This window comes from Scylla paramamosain, chromosome 10 (assembly GCF_035594125.1).
Source record: "Scylla paramamosain isolate STU-SP2022 chromosome 10, ASM3559412v1, whole genome shotgun sequence".
Lineage (NCBI taxonomy): Eukaryota > Metazoa > Arthropoda > Malacostraca > Decapoda > Portunidae > Scylla > Scylla paramamosain.
Window position 1 is genome coordinate 19,008,346 of NC_087160.1, and position 17,231 is coordinate 19,025,576.

The 17,231-nt window shown below is 40.2% G+C and overlaps 1 protein-coding gene across 14 annotated transcripts in view; it reads left to right on the forward strand.

Annotated features, from left to right (window-relative positions):
• LOC135104303 (G patch domain-containing protein 2-like) overlaps positions 1-17,231 on the forward strand; it is a 23,988-nt gene continuing 6,757 nt past the window's right edge. For 2 of the 14 annotated variants that reach the window (XM_064011542.1, XM_064011543.1), the window contains exons 1-11: positions 1,626-1,776; positions 2,270-2,445; positions 2,659-2,890; positions 8,655-8,720; positions 10,771-10,986; positions 11,510-11,704; positions 11,975-12,188; positions 14,612-14,701; positions 15,132-15,230; positions 15,925-16,061; positions 16,586-16,776. In XM_064011542.1, coding sequence (XP_063867612.1) covers positions 1,763-1,776; positions 2,270-2,445; positions 2,659-2,890; positions 8,655-8,720; positions 10,771-10,986; positions 11,510-11,704; positions 11,975-12,188; positions 14,612-14,701; positions 15,132-15,230; positions 15,925-16,061; positions 16,586-16,776 — 1,630 coding nt within the window. In that variant the 5' untranslated portion in view covers positions 1,626-1,762. Of the gene's footprint in view, positions 161-1,625; positions 1,777-2,269; positions 2,446-2,658; positions 2,891-8,654; positions 8,721-10,770; positions 10,987-11,509; positions 11,705-11,974; positions 12,189-14,611; positions 14,702-15,131; positions 15,231-15,924; positions 16,062-16,585; positions 16,777-17,231 lie in introns of those variants that run through there. The other 12 variants (XM_064011549.1, XM_064011550.1, XM_064011554.1 and 9 more) reach the window with 9 other exon arrangements.

Sequence of the window (17,231 nt, forward strand, 5' to 3'; positions counted from 1 at the left end):
AGAAACCTATTTTGGCGGCGTCACGTGTAAGGAAATACTGGAACTGACTTGTGTTTTGGGATCAATGGTAGTGGACGTTCCTGTGTATTTGTAGACAGGCTGCTGCTGCGTCCTGTGGCAGTCCTTGCATGTTGGAGTAGTGGCTGTTCAGTGGATGGAGGTAAGTCTGAGGCTGTTTGGTGCTTAGAAACGCGTGTATGTAAAAGTTGAATGGGTTATGTGAATGTATTGTTTGGGTTCCTCTCCTTCCTTCCATCTTGTCATCCATCCACTGCCCACTCACTTTTGTTCTCGTAGACTTATTTGGATGTTTTGTGTTGTATTTTTCATTTGGTTCACCTCACTGGTGTTGTATCTTCTCATTTGTCGTGTTTCGTGTGTGTGTGTTCTTGGTTTTATTGTTTGTGGTATAAAGTCATCTATTGCAGGTGTTCTATTTTTCCACCTGGCCGCTCGTTGTTACGCATATACGTATTTTTTGTTTGTCGGTTAGATTATCATCTGTTTTATCTCACAGTCAGAGTCACACATGTACACGTATTAATATTTTTATTCTTTGTTGGTTGTATTGTGCATTAGAAAAGCCGTGTCCAGTCTTGTCATCCGCCCACACATATAGGTTAAACACGTATGCACTTACACACTTATGCAAATGCTTAATTTTTGATTGGTTTATGCTATCTTGTTTTGCATTTTTTCTTTAGGGGAGACAACAATGAACGATACACAAAGTTATCAGTACATTACACATGAATAATTTGGCTGTAGTGTTTATAGTAGCATTTTTATATAGTACAGAGTGATTCAGAAAAGTGCACCTGTATCAGGTAATTCTTTATGATAGGTCCTTTTTCCCGCATCTTTCCCCCTCCCCCATTCCCCTAAAACCCTCAAACAAGCTTGGGGACCTAGTGGGAAAGTGGGGTTTTTAGGGTGGGGGAAGCCAAATTAGGGCAAATTTGGACATTCACGAAAAATCTAAGGATGATACACCATATTTTGAAACTGGTGGAAAGGGAAATATCTAGCCTAACCTAACTTTACCCAACTTCTTTCTCTATACATATATGTATAGGTATATCATAGCCTCATAAGAATCAACAGGTCTTATGCTCCTTGTTCTTCATCATTGTGTTTGTGTATGTACAAGAGAATCTCTCTCTCTCTCTCTCTCTCTCCCTCTCTCTCTCTCTCTCTCTCTCTCTCTCTCTATCTCTCTCTCTCTCTCTCTCTCCTCTCCTCTCTCTCTCTCTCTCTCTCTCTCTCTCTCACATATAGGTATAAGAAATTTCACTTTTAATCAGACCAGCTCTGAGCAGAATATGCTATGAATGTATGAGGGTCAAGGAAAAGTGTGGAGTAACAAAGTAAAGAAAAAGTAGATTATAATTCTCGTGTACATTGCGAGCCCTTATGGAGGGATGCTGTAAACTTGTTCCATATGTTGTAAATCTGTTGCAAGGTGATGCTCTCAAACACTAAAGGTTAAGAGCAGTTTCTTCATAAATTTTTCATTGTAAGTGTATGTGTGCGCATATTTCACTAATTTACCATATGAATAGAGTCTTAGCTACTCTATTATATTATAAATATGTGGTCATGTCCACATATTTATTTATTTTCAATTTTTACCTTCAGTTGGCACTTGAGGAAGCAATTCTTGGTTGTGTGAAGGACATCATTGTGTGTGTGGTTCAGAAAAGTTAGGTGAGGGGAGAGGAAAAGCCAGTGAATGGAGTAGTGAATTAGGAGATGGTCAGGGATGCAGGAAAAAATGTAAGTGATAGAGAATTCATTTTGTTATGTCCTCTCCCTGCCATCTTGTATCCAGAGACTATCATATATTCTATTTGAAAATACACCATTTGTTCTGCTTATTTACATTTCCATTTTAAGAGATACATCATATACTTGTTTTCATCATCACTGTCATGTCATTACCAACTTGAATGTAGCTTTCTGCCTCCCTCCATCTCTATCATTCTCTGCCTCCCTCCACCTCTCTTAGACCCATATTCAGAAACACTGCTCTCTCACCACAGCTATTTTCAAAAGCCACAGAGATGATTAGCCAGATTCTCAAGAATGTTTCTCCCGTTAATGATGTAGAAGTCTTGTTAATCTGTCACTGAATCTGTAAGAATACCCTTAAAAACCCATGTCACTTTAACTAGAGCTTATTGAAAGTAGTGAAGGCAGAAGTGTTTCAAAATCAGGTCCTTACTCTCTGTCACCCTCCACCTTGTTCATTCTCTGCCATCCTCCACAGTGGTATGGCGAGTGGCGATGGGGACCGGCTGAGAGTGGTGAGTGCGGCGAATCTGCGTCACAAGATGGACGCCCTCGTGTCTGACCTCTCCCATGCGCTGGACGAGTCGCAGCTCCCACAGTACCACCGCAAGAGGAGAGGCTACAAGCGCCGAGCCAAGTTAGCTAGCAACCTCGGTAAAGGATAGGCTTTTCATTCCCCTCCAAGTGATGGGAGAAACTGCTTTAATTGTTCAGTCATAATCCCAGACTACCTTCTCATGTAGATAATTGCTTCAAAGAAAATAGTTATTAAAATAAAACTGAGACTGATTAATAGAAAACCAGGTGACTCTGATCAGTAGAAAACAAGATCTCATATGAATGTCTAACAAGTGCGTTTTCCATCAGGGCTGTCAAGTAACCGCGGCTTGAGTGAGGATTCTTCAAGCAGCATTGGTGAGGTGCTCTTGTCTCAGGATAACAAGTCGTCCATCCCTCTCACCGACTCAGATGACATGAGTCCCCCGCCGGAGCAACGGCACCGCACACAACTCCTCACCCACCACCGCCCCTCCTCCAACCTGGTGGAGTCAGACTCTGTCAATGAGAACTTTTCACCAGCACGACCTCACAATCGCAGGTAGGTATTGGGGGTTCTTGGAGTTGCCTGTTCATTGATTGGTTACAGTAGACATGCTATGTAGATTAAAGATTCTCTCCAGGGATTCCTTATAAAGTCAGAAACAAATAGAAAACTCACCAAAATTTCTTTAAATAACTAGTGTAGACACAAATATAAACACTAATATGTACTTACCTGTGTTGAATGATGAGTTTATGGGCAATTTTTGCAACTGTTGCTTTGAGCTTGTTTATCTGCCTCCTGTGTCATTCCCACTTTTTTTTCTTTTACATTTAATTATCATTTGCAACATCTGAAATTATGTAGTGACAGGACAGTCTCAGCCAATCAAAATCCACTCAGTCTGTGATGATCATCATTGGCTTTTGTTCAGCCATTTTGAAAGAGTATGCATTCAGTTGCTGTGCAGACAGACGTTATACATGAGTGGCAGGCAGCTAAGGTAGCAAGGCATGGCTGAGTAGTGTGCTGGTAGGCTTTTGCTTCTTTGCTTCATTTGAAAATGGAATAATTTTATGTGTAGTAGAATCCACCAAAGAAAATTTATCAGTAATAAATCTTTTCAACCAAACTGATATATACAACTCTTTTAAAATAATTTTAGCAAGTATTATTAGACAATATTGTTTGTCAGGAGTCAGGATACACCCTCTGAATGCTCTTCACTCACTTCAAATTAACAGTACCTTGCATGTGAAAGAGATTGTGTAGCCCTGCCCACAAGTGGCCTGCCTTGATGCACCAAACACTCCACTCACACCTTGCTCCATCTGTCATCTAACATCTTCACCCATCACAACACCCAGTCACCACACACCACCAGTGATGGCTGGTGCTGTCCCACCCTTCATGTCTGGAGGAACTCCTGAGGAGCCCAGATGCCAAAAAAATTGACATACAAGTTCAAGTTGTACTTGACTGTGTGGCTGGATGAGCTTATATTAGATGGCAAAAAGCTGACCCATTTAAATATAGAATGTACCTTTTACAATATAATTGATGATAATCATACTCTCATCCACATTCACTTTAACATTCTCTTAATCTTCTCATTCATTCATTTCATTCAGGTGACTATCTAAAGGTGCTACATTATATCAATTCTACTTCGTAGCTTTCACATCCACCTGTCACTTTGGTCTGCTCTGGTCAATCACTTGATACCCCATAGGAGTCTCTTGGATGCTTCTTTTTCACCTCTGGGATCAGGAACCTCATTCTGTGGTTCCATGCCCCTTTCTTATTTGTATGTACCAAAGTAGGAATTATCATGCCATTTCTTAGTGTCTGTTTAACCTTCATGCCCACTGTTCTTACGGTTATGATGCTACCATTTTCTTTCCCAGCAGAGCTTTTCATTTTGTATCACTCTCCATGTTTCTTTACTTGCAATGGAGGGACCCAAGATACTTCAAACTCACTCACTCCTGTACTTGAACATTTTAGCATATACTTTATTTGTGACACTGCTCTTCTTATAGATCACCCAAACCAATTTATTCACTCTTCGTTCCATCTGAGGCTGGTGACTGGAATGCAGTGCTTGGCTCATGGCCTCAGAGTTGTGAGTTAAGTTCTGCCTTATGAAATTTTCTCTGTGGTAGAGGTAGTGCTCTTCTCATAACTCTACAGTCTCATTGCAACACCTTAACTCAGTCATTTAACTCAATCTTTTTTTGTTTCTATTGAAATCATCACTTTCCTTCACACTTAACCCTCAGTCTTTCTTCTTACAAACAATATCAGACTCATTTATCACCACAAATATCTCTTCCTGGTGGTGAAATTAGCCAGAAATCCTTTGAATAATTATTGATGAACATGAAGGCCCAGGAATATGAGAGAGAAAGAGAAAGAGAGAAAATATTCTGCTGGGTTTGTGCAAGGGTGAGGAAAAAGATTTCAGGGATTACAATTGAAGGGATGTATAAGGGAGTGAAAGTAGTTATGAACTGATAGCAGGCAGACAGGTAGTGTTGTGCAGTAAGGGAATAGGGGAGATATGCAGTCGTGATCACGTTCAGAGATGGAGAAGCCATGAACATAGGAGTAGAAGACAGCAATAGGTGCAACATTATGATTGTAGTCAGTCCATGAGATATCAACATTGCTGATGCTTTTGTAGGATTTTTGCTTCTGAAGCCATTGCTTTATTACAAAATGGCAACATAATGATTTCCTGTCCATCTGCCAGAACTAAACATCATGTTGGTATGATTTGTGTGAAGGTTATGTATGATTTGTCTGTGATTTGAAGCAGATCTTGTCAGAGAAAGAGAGAGGGGTGGGGAGAGTTAATGCTCCTTGGAGTGCACTTGCAAGTGTCAATACTTTTTGTATAAAAAGAAGACATGTATGATCTCACCTTAATTACTGACCTGAAATAGAATAACATTTGTACAGGCAGAGGTCTGGCAGATGTCATCATTCGTTTATGTCATCATTGTGTTTATGTGCGCAATGACTTAACCTGCTCTCGTGCCCACGCTCTTGAATCTTCCAAGTTTTCCACCATCTGGCTACGACTACAGAGTCACTCTCAAACTAAATTTATCTGTGCTGTATACCTCTCACCTAACTCCTCTGACTATAAGAAATTCTTTGACTACTTAACTTCCAAAGTGGAGCACATTCTGACCCTCTTCCCTTTTGCAGAGATCTCCATTCTTGGAGACTTCAATGTTCACCACCAGCTTTGGCTTTTCTCTCCCTTCACTGACCATCCTGGTGAACTAGCCTACAACTTTGCTATCCTCCATGACCTAGAGCAGTTGGTGCTACTTGTATTCCTGACCGTCTTGGAGATACGCCCAACATTCTTGATCTTTTCCTGACCTCTAATCCTTCTGCTTATGCTGTTACCCTCTCTTCTCCGTTGGGCTCATCCGTTCACAATCTCATATCTGTATCTTGTCCTATCGCTCCAATCCCTCCTCAGGATCCCCCTAAGCGAAGGTGCCTCTGGCGTTTTGCCTCTGCTAGTTGGGGGAACCTGAGGAGGTATTTTGCTGATTTTCCTTGGAATGACTACTGCTTCCTTGTCAGAGACCCGTCTTTGTGTGCTGAGCGCATAACAGAGGTGATAGTGTCTGGCATTCCTCACTCTTTTTCTTGTCCTAAACCTTCTAAACCTTGGTTTAACACAGCTTGTTCTCGTGCTATACATGATAGAGAGGTGGCCCACAAAAGGTACTTAAGCCTTCCATCACCAGAATCTCATGCACTTTATATTTCTGCCCGGAACCATGCCAAGTCTGTTCTCCAACTAGCCAAAAACTCCTTCATTAACAGAAAGTGTCAAAACATTTCAAGATCTAACTCCCTTTGTGACTTCTGGCATCTAGCCAAAAATATCTCCAATAACTCTGCTTCTTCTTCTTTCCCTCCTCTATTTCAACCAGATGGCAGCACTGTTATTACATCTATTTCTAAAGCTGAACTCTTCGCTCAAACCTTTGCCAAAAAACTCTACCTTGGACGATTCTGGGCTTGTTCCTCCCTCTCTTCCACCCTCTGACTACTTCATGCCACCTATTAAAATTCTTCGCAATGATGTTTTCCATGCCCTCGCTGACCTAAACCCTCGGAAGGCTTATGGACCTGATGGGATCCCTCCTATTGTTCTCTGAAACTGTGTCTCCATGCTTGCTCCTTGCCTAGTCAAACTCTTTCAGCTCTGTCTGTCACCATCTACCTTTTCTTCTTGCTGGAAGTTTTGCCTACATTCAGCCTGTTCCTAAGAAGGGTGACCGTTCCAATCCCTCAAACTACTGTCCTATTGCTTTAATTTCCTGCCTATCTAAAGTTTTTGAATCTATCCTCAACAGGATGATTTTTAAACATCTATCACTTCACAACCTTCTATCTGATCGCCAGTATGGGTTCTGTCAAGGCCGCTCTACTGGTGATCTGGCTTTCCTTACTGAGTCTTGGTCATCCTCTTTTAGAGATGTTGGTGAAACTTTTGCTGTTGCCTTGGACATATCAAAAGCTTTTGATAGAGTCTGGCACAAAGCTTTGATTTCCAAACTACCCTCCTACGGCTTCTATCCTTCTCTCTGTAACTTCATCTCAAGTTTCCTTTCTGACTGTTCTATTACTGCTGTGGTAGACGATCACTGCTCTTCTCCTAAATCTATTAACAGTGGTGTTCCTCAGGGTTCTGTCCTGTCGCCCACTCTCTTCTTATTATTCATTAATGATCTTCTAAACCAAACTTCTTGTCCTATCCACTCCTACGCTGATGATACCACCCTGCACTTTTCTATGTCTTTTCATAGATGTCCAACCCTTCAGGAGGTAAACATTTCACGCAGGGAAGCCACAGAACGCTTGACTTCTGATCTTTCTAAAATTTCTGATTGGGGCAGAGCAAACTTGGTATTGTTCAATGCCTCAAAAACTCAATTCCTCCATCTATCAACTCGACACAACCTTCCAGACAACTATCCCCTCTTCTTCCGTGATACTCAACTGTCCCCCCTCTTCTACACTGAACATCCTCAACTATCCCCTCTTCTTCAATAACACTCAACTCTCCCCCTCTTCTACACTGAACATCCTCGGTCTGTCCTTTACTTATAATGTGAACTGGAAACTTTACATCTCATCTCTAGCTAAAACAGCTTCTATGAAGTTAGGCGTTCTGAGACATCTCCGCCAGTTTTTCTCACCCCCCAGCTGCTAACTCTGTACAAGGGCCTTATCCATCCATGTATGGAGTATGCTTCTTATGTCTAGGGGGGTTTCACTCATACTGCTCTTCTAGACAGGGTGGAATCAAAAGCTTTTCGTCTCATCAACTCCTCTCCTCTAACTGACTGTCTTCAGCCTCTCTCTCACCGCCGCAATGTTGCATCTCTAGCTGTCTTCTACCGCTATTTTCATGCTAACTGCTCTTCTGATCTTGCTAACTGCATGCCTCCCCTCCTCCCGCGGTCTCGCTGCACAAAACTTTCTTCTTTCTCTCACCCCTATTCTGTCCACCTCTCTAATGCAAGAGTTAACCACTATTCTCAATCATTCATCCCTTTCTCTGGTAAACTCTGGAACTCCCTGCCTGCTTCTGTATTTCCACCTTCCTATGACTTGAATTCCTTCAAGAGGGAGGTTTCAAGACACTTATTCATCAATTTTTGACTACTGCTTTGACCCTTTTATGGGACTGGCATTTCAGTGGGCATTTTTTTTTATTGGATTTTTGTTGCCCTTGGCCAGTGTCCTTCCTACATAAAAAAAATAAATAAATAAATAATTCAGCAAGTTCACTCTTTAAACTCTGACTTGTGTTGTCAAAATTTTGTCATGTAATTTACTTTACTGGTATCATGCCCTGATGTGTGTGTGTGTGTTGAGAGAGAGAGAGAGAGAGAGAGAGAGAGAGAGAGAGAGAGAGAGAGAGAGAGAGAGAGAAACTCTTTCTGCAAGAGACCACAATCTACACCACATCTTGTGAAATGGTAAACAGTCAAGGTATGGGAAAGAATAATAAATGTATTTCCTTTCCACTATTACTACAGTGTTGATTAGCAAGTTATAGATGGCTAGCATAGAGAGGCCAGCCCTGAATGGCCTCATGGAGTTACTGGCTATTAAAATTTTCTCAAGGCCATAAGTATCAGTTATAATGTAATAGATTATAATCATGGCCACCACTGATATTTATATTAAGAATAGATGATTAGTTGACAAATTTCAGAAAACAGCAACAAGAACAAATATATAAAATAAGAGTTCCATCATTCAGACTCACTCCCTACAGCTGGCCGCACCCTGCCAGCCATTCATCTCAAAGCTCTCCCGGCCCTGGAGGGAGGCCAGGCCAGAGGTATTTAAAATTTCAAGTAATTTGTGCTTCATATTAAGGATTTTTAATGATGTGAAGGGAATAATCTGTACAAGCACGTAGTATGGTACATTGTTAATGAATGCATACATTCTCTCTCTCTCTCTCTCTCTCTCTCTCTCTCTCTCTCTCTCTCTCTCTCTCTCTCTCTCTCTCTCTCTCTCTCTCTCTCTCTCTCTCTCTCTCTCTCTCTCTCTCTCTCTCTCTCTCTCTCTCTCTCTCTCTCTCTCTCTCTCTCTCTCTCTCTCTCTCTCTCTCTGTATCCTCCCTTCTCACCAGAGGCTATCAGCTCACACCCACAGCATCTCTGCAACTCATGTTTATTCTTGTCACCATCTCACTCGCATCCCTTCTCCCGGGTGTCCAAGCCATTTCAAGGTGTGGTGTTTCCCCACCTCTGTCACTTCAGAACTCATTCAATGAGGAAGTGAAATAAAAAGATGCGTAAAGATTTTCACCCCTGTCTTATCCTCAAATTCGTGTGTGTTATCTTGTTTAATGTTATTGGCTGTGAGCTGTTTCATACATTTCTGTTGCACAACCATTTCACTGTCTCTTGATGGAATGTGGAATGTGTTCTTCTCAAATCAAGTATATATTTTGTGATGCACGGTATGTTACATAGATGGACTGAAACATTACATATTTTGTTTTTAAGGGGATTGTAAACCTTAGGAAATTGTTCCAAACTTGTACTTATGAATTGCATTAATATTGGTGATGCAAGTAGTGTGAAAAGAAAGATTTTGGTCCATGGTGGCACATAAACCTCTGAGCTGTCACAAATCTTATTCCATCCTGATGTTCTCCACTTGGCAACTACTTCATCTATATCTTGTCTCCATTATGTACTTTATCTTCCATATTTCTCAACACTGTCATCTTATTTTCTCCCTCATCTGTAAACATTCATCAACTTTCTTTTCCTGAATTTAACATTTTCATTATCTTCCATTTTCTCCACATGACCAGGGACTTGAACCAACAGAGGCACACTTCATTTGCCTCATTGTACATGTTATCCATACTACTCTTGCACTTTCCATGCCACAGTAAATGATACTTCTCTGCATTCTTTCTGTGATGAGAACTCCACATCCATCTTTACCTTGGATGGAATCTTTCATGATGTACTCCCACTATTGTTGCAGTTAGCTCCTTCCTTCTTTCTCTTCTCACTCACTGGGCAGCCACTGTCAGGTGGTAAGGCTAGAGAGATGCTACCAAGAAAGTTCTGGGTTACCAAGCTGGTACAAATAAAAATGTCTCCACTATATAATTGATCCTCCTCATGAGTCCTTTCAAAGTGAGGCATGATAACAATGTGACCCCTTCAAGGTGTAGAGAGGCAAGCTGTCTCCTTCACATACATAAATGCCACATGTACAGTCTTGGTTGATGCAGTAATTGGCTTGAGATAAATTTTTTATGAATATTTCAAGTGCAAAAGTTGATATATATGGATTTTTGTTTAGTTTTCCTCATAAAGTTTTGAGCTGTTGTGAGGAATCGTTCTTTACATTTGTGAGCACACCTGATCCTTTTCAGTGAGATAAACATTAACCATTGTGATAACACACAGATCATTTGCTGTTATTCTGAAAGGTAGGTTCTCATTCTTTCATAGATCAGCCTTAATCACCAAATCACCAAGCCGTGGCATGGATATTCATCTTATGGTTATTATTACACTCACAGAGCTGTATGTTGGTATTTAGTAAGGGAAAGGTGACTGTAAGGTTATCCTCAAGATGGTTTCATTTGTCAAAACTTTTCCTTTGATGAAATTAAGAGTCTGCTTATTCTTTTTATCATGTATTTGTATTTCCATGCAGGAGACATCAGCATTATCATATGTTCTGTATGAAAATATTATGACATTTTTACTACTTAGATTTGAGTAATGGTGAACATCCCTTTTTTTTCATAACACTGGCTTGGGCATTTAAACAAGCACTATGAGTGTTAATTTTTGCATAAGTACATTTTAAGGTACAAAGATGGAAGTTGGAAGTCTCCTAATTGTTTCTAGTGTCAACATTTTTTTATACAGGAAGAGGAAGTGCAAGAGGATGGCGCTAGACCCTGATGTCCCTTCCACCTCCACTCCCCCTGGTCCCCCCACCAACCCATCCATTCTTCCCATGGCCAAACCCACTGTGGCTGTCACCTCGGCCGGCCTGCCTGGGGCTTCCTCCAACTGCCGCAAGAAAAAAGTCCTCCGGCCATCGCTGGACTCAGAGAACAGGTCAGTCAGGCTTCCTTTACTGAACATTGTTTCCACTAATTATATATGACTATGTATGATGAAATGTTTCTTATCTTAGCATTTTTATTAGTTTCACTTTTATGATAATTATTATCATAACTTTATCATATGTTTTAAGACAGGTTCTGTCTTTACATAGCTCAACTTTTGTCATTTGGAAGTAACTTGCCAATTTATGTGTCTACGTAGCTTGCTCATCGTTCTGCTAACTTCAGTATGCTGTGGATTCTTGTCATCATTCATAGTAACTAATGTCTCACTGCTATTTTGATTGGGAACCATGCATTAGCCATCATTCCTTAATGTGAATCTTTAGACCTAGGTTTTGAGTCTGATCCTAGGTGCACAGTCTACATCTTACTCACCTTTCCATTCTCCCTCACTAAGGAAATGACAAAGTGCCTGAAGAAAATAAAGCTTGGCCTTTGCCTTATGAGCATAAGACTCAAAGGGCAAGGACTCGTTGATAATTGAATGCATGTTCTGCTTTTTGCATCCCAAGGTACCTGGCAGTCTCAGCAGGCAAGCGTAAGAGAGGGCGTGAGCGGAGTGTGGAGTGGTGCAGCAGCAACCATCTCTCCCACAGCAAGCGGCATGGATCCTCCACCAGCCACTTCCACAGTCTTCGGATGCACCGGTCATCCCAGCCCACCACAGAGAACAACATGGACTATGACTACTCTGATGAAGCCAACATGTATGTATGCCATCCCTCTTGCTGCCTGCTGCTGAATGATTGCTTTGTCAGCTGTAAGCATTGTGATTTAGGAGGTAGTCATGGTGTGACACAGTGAATCTTACAGGGCAACACAGGAAGGCTCTTACCTTCATGACTTAGCAAGCTGAACTTAACAACCAGAGAAAAGTTAGTAGTGCCTTAGGTGTCTGTAAAGTTTCTTGGCCATTCAGGTGGTTACATCAGCAGATGTTATCTAGTACACACATGGTGAGTGTTGCTATATTGCAGGGAGCACAGCAGTAGTGAGAGCAGCAGTGAAAGTGAGACAGGCATCTACACCTGTGATGAAGGCCGGGAAGCAGATGATGAGCAGAGTGACTGGTTTGCTGAGCCAGACCCTGTGTATGGTGTGCCGGGTGCCCAAAGCTCCACGCGGCAAAGGAACCCTTCAAACCGGCTCTCCTGGTGGAATGATGAGTTTGGCCTGTCCCTTTCAGCTAAGGTATATGACTGGCACAGCTGATATGAATGTTGTTATTGTTGAGGAGGATGAGATTGTGTTGTTGATCCAGTCTTTGGGGCAAGGGAGCCATCCTACATGTGCCTAAAACAAACTGCTCAAGTGTTGCATGGCTACATGTGACAAAACTGAAGCTGCAACTGATATTTCACTGCACCACTGTAATTTTATCATATATTGAGTTGGCCTGCAATTACTGTAATTATTTTGACTTTCACAGGTTACTGACTTACAAAAGCAACCCAGAAGATTTATCAGTGGATTGCAGTATCAAATATAAAGTCTCTCAACCAGTCACAAGACTTGCATCATTACATGTGTTGATACACTCAAGACCTATTGCTTTCACTTTGTGGCAGCTGCTTGGGACACAACTAACGTCTTCCATCCAGTGATGCTCCAGATCTACTGCTTTACTAATGCTGATAGATAGAAAACCCAACCTAATATGAACTGAAAGACTGGAGTGTGTGTGTTTTTTGTTATACATTATGATTTGTACAATAATTGCCAACAGAAACAAAAACTTGGACTTGATGACATGAAAAATAAAGAAAAATTAGACATAATCTTTGGTCATGCAGTATGGATCAACAATTGTTGCAGGTGTTGAGGCACATGGAAAGGAGGTACAGAATTGCAGTAATGCTAATATATATATATATATATATATATATATATATATATATATATATATATATATATATATATATATATATATATATATATATATATATATATATATATATATATATATATATATATATATATATATATATAATGGAATCCCCAAAGTCTGGCAGAAGCTGAGTGTAGCAACTGTAATGTAACACTTGCAGAATTTAGTTTTACAGTTGTTCTTGGCTTTTCTTTGCTAAATTTAGTTTGTTTGAGATCTGTCCAGAAAGTGCCCAACCATTCAGTATTAACTCACACATTACATAAGCTTACTCAGCAGCATCTCACTGTCAACTGAATAACCCTGTGGCAGTGTGTTTATTCACTTGCACTGTGTGGTCCCCCTCTGTTATAACAGATTGCCAAGTTCCATCAAGGATGTGCATCCAGTTCTCAGAATAATGATAATAGCTGGATACTTTTTGGACAGACTTTGTATATGTGGATACTACATAAATTAACTTCTTTTCTTCTCTGTTCTCTAATATTGCAGGGTATGCAGGTTATGCAGGCATTAAAGTCTTGACAAGTAGTCTAGTAATTTTTAGAATGGTGTAATCTAATCCAATCTAACCAGTGTGTTGTGTGTGCCCAGCAGTGTTGAGTGGCAGTGTGACTAACAGCTATGGGTGTTGCTAAGTGAAAATTGCATTCTTTTGGTACTGATCTAGATGAAAGGCTTGACCTACAAGCATCAGAGAAAGCAGAGAATTTGGCCAATTACAATAGTAATTACTGAAAATACTTGAAGTAGGCAGATATCTGTCATTATCTTGGTGTATCTGTATTGGATCAGTATGGTACAATGTAGCACCTTACAGACACACAACATTAATTTTTTATTCAGAAGATGAAGCCACATGAAATAGAATTATAAAAGTCCATTTTTCTCTGAGTTATTTTCCTTCTGTAATTTTTAGATTGATCTACTTTACTATATTGCTGTATTTTCTTAAAGGCTTCATTCTTGGAGGTGATACTTGGGAAAAAATAAATCTTGTTTCATAGCTAAAACAACTGTTGTGTCTGCTTGTTGGGAATGTCTGAAATTGCTGTGGGCATTACATCTCTTCATTTGAGCTTACAATGTCCCAGAAGAGTGCAGCAACACACTGTCCTCTTGCCAACACTGTCCTCTTGCCAAGGATTGCTCCCTTGTATTTGTGGTACTTTTGGCTTAGTAAATTCAGAGGGACCTGCCAAACATGGACTTGCAGCAAGACTGTGCTGCTTTTGCTACAAGATGCCTGTAATGGACTTCGTTTTTAATAAAAGAACAAAGTTTTTAAACTTTTGGTATATTGCAATATTTGAACAGGTTTAGATGCATATTGACCAATAAATGCAGTAGTGTAAGTAAATAATCATATTAAAGATTATTGGATATAATCAATAAATCTTAAATGTGATAGTAAAAAATCCAGAGGAAAACTACAGCTCTCACTATATATATATATATATATATATATATATATATATATATATATATATATATATATATATATGTATAATGACAAGAAGACATAACTGGTCTGTTAGAAAAGTAGTGGTTGTTATTACATGATCTGCTTTTAGGACAATGTTTGGTCCTGTGAACATGCTGAGCCAATTGTACAGTTTGTGAACAATAAACAGTAAGGCATGAGAGGAGTGTATAGATAAGAACATTTCATCTTAACCACGGGTCACTTAAAACAGCCAGAGCACCTCCCTCTTTCCCTTTGCAGGCTCTGTTCAAAGAGAGGTATGAGACAATGTCTGTGGAGAACCAACAGGCCTGCAGACTCAGATTCCAAAAGCTTAGAGAGAGGCTTTTGGTGAGTATTGGCAGACTGTTGCCACCAGTTGTTTCAGATGATACAAATTAGCCAGTAAGGATGTGAGGTAATGTTGACCTTGCATTAGTGTCACTGCAATGGAATGAATACCATTACATTTTTGTCCTCTTTAATTTCTGTCTTGCTGAATGCATTTCCAAATATTGTTTATAGTAATTGCATTTTAAATGTATGTATAGCTTAGATTATTTAAATATATTGAAACTCAGTAATTACCTAAAAATTTTTAGGACACAGAGAACTTGGTATTTTCATAAGACAAGTAACTTTTGAGAGAGTGTTGATGTAATGGTTGATTTATCACTTGTATTTTGAGTAGAGTTGAAATGTTTTCATGGATTAGGAAAGTGGGTGTGTGTTGCCTTGCATTTGAAAGAATGCCATACACTAATTCAGAGTTACCTCACAGAGGCGAGAGATCCGGGCTGGGCGCCGGAGACTGAGGGACAGAAAGCCAGGGTTCAGCATTGTGTCTTCTGTTAATGACAAAGTTTCTAGATTTCTTCAGGTATGTTTTTCTGGAAGTTTTTATATTTCTGTTTCAGTATTTGTGGAGTAGCAATTATGTATATTATGGAAAAATGAAATTGTAGGGATTTAAATGTAATGTGTATAATGAGTATAAGAATGTTCAAATGCAGTGGTACATCTCCATTTTTCTGGATGCTGAGGCGTTTTGTGATTCGGTGCTTCCATAGCCTCCAGCTCTCCTTCCCTTTCTTTTCATCTCTGTCTCTTGCTTTCATCTATGATCCTATTTTCTCTTCAGTTCATTCCCTCTTTTCCATTCTGCTTCATGACACTTAAACACACCCTGTATTTACTCTCTCCAATACTACATTATTAAAACACACCCTGTATTTACTCTCTCCAATACTACCATTATTACTTTAGTTTCTTTTACAAACATCCTTTAGCACTCCGAAAATCTTTGTTCCTTCTCCCACCCTATGACACATTTCTGCCTTGCTGTCCACATGAAAGTATCTGAATCTATTTTTCAAGTGTCACCAATCATAATTACATCAGCACTTTCTCTTGTACCTACATCCCTACTGCATCTTATCTGTTTGTTCTTTGCCATACTCACCTTTAGCTTTCTCCCATCACTGCCTTATTAATGCTAGATTCATTCAAAGGTTGTGAAATATATTCTGTACATAGGTTATATATATATGCTTGACTAAGACCCTTAATCACAGGATCCACTACAGTCAGAGTTGCGACTGAGACCAATGACAGACAAGGACCGAGACCAGCTGAAGCACCTGGCCAATTTGTACTCCCTCAACATCCACAGCAATGACGACCACACGGCCCCAATCCTCACCAAGACCAGGTACTGACTCTCTCTCTTGTGCTTCTTCCGCAATTCCTGTGTGTAATCATTTCTTTTCTTGCTCTGTGATTTCTTTCCCAGTTCCTCTCTGTGATAATTTTTTGTCTAATCCCATTATGTAATGGTTTGTGTCCTAGTATCTCCATGTCATCATTTCATTCCCAATTCCTTTCTGTATGTATTTCTTCCCGAAGTCCTCATGTGATAATTTCTTCCCTAAATTCCTGTCTGTGCCTATTTCTTCCCCAGAACCTCTTATATGGTCATTTACTTAACCTTTCTCCTCTTCCATCCCAGATCTTGATTGTCCTTAGCTGCTCTAGCACTTGAAATTACCGTTGTTGAATACTACTCTCATAGCATTCCTTTGCTAAATATAATCATATCTTTATAGTCATATTTATTAACTTATAAATTTTCAAGCATTTTTTTATTGTATTTCTTGGCATAGGTGAGGTTGCAATCTTTGTTATGGTGCTGTGTTGATAATACATGTTTTGTTACAAGCAATTTCTGTCTGGCAGGAACACCATCACCAAGCAGTGGCTGGAGGTGGATGAGGCCCTGGCATGTGGGGGAGCCTTCCCTGGGGGTCTCCCTGTACCCGTGAGTGACCTGAAGCGGCGCAGGCGCACTCCTCCACCCCCTCCCAACAATCTAACGGAGGGGAGCAATGATTCAGTGGAGAGTGTGTCCAACAGTGCCGGACTCTCAGGTGAAAAATGTCTAATAGAGTCTCATTTAGATATATCTTGTTTGCATTGGTCAGACTGATCTGTTTCTACTAGGTGTATACCAGGCAGGGGATCCTCAGAGGCACTAGATGGGAAGAGGATTCTTGGAATACCGAGAAAAGATTGAGGAAAACCAGCTTTATATATAGGGGCAAAAAATGGAAAATGTGAGGGAATTTCATATCAATGGCTGCAAGGCATAGGCTCCAAGTGTAAGGTCAAGGAAAAGAATAAGGCTACTGGAAATTAAGTGTTTGAAAATGGTAACAAGCTTATGATTGACAGTGTTATGAAAAAAAAAGTTAAGAATAAATTAGGATGTGGTTTCATAGGCCTCAACAGGAGGGAGAGAGAGAGAGAGAGAGAGAGAGAGAGAGAGAGAGAGAGAGAGAGAGAGAGAGAGAGAGAGAGAGAGAGAGAGAGAGAGAGAAAAGAC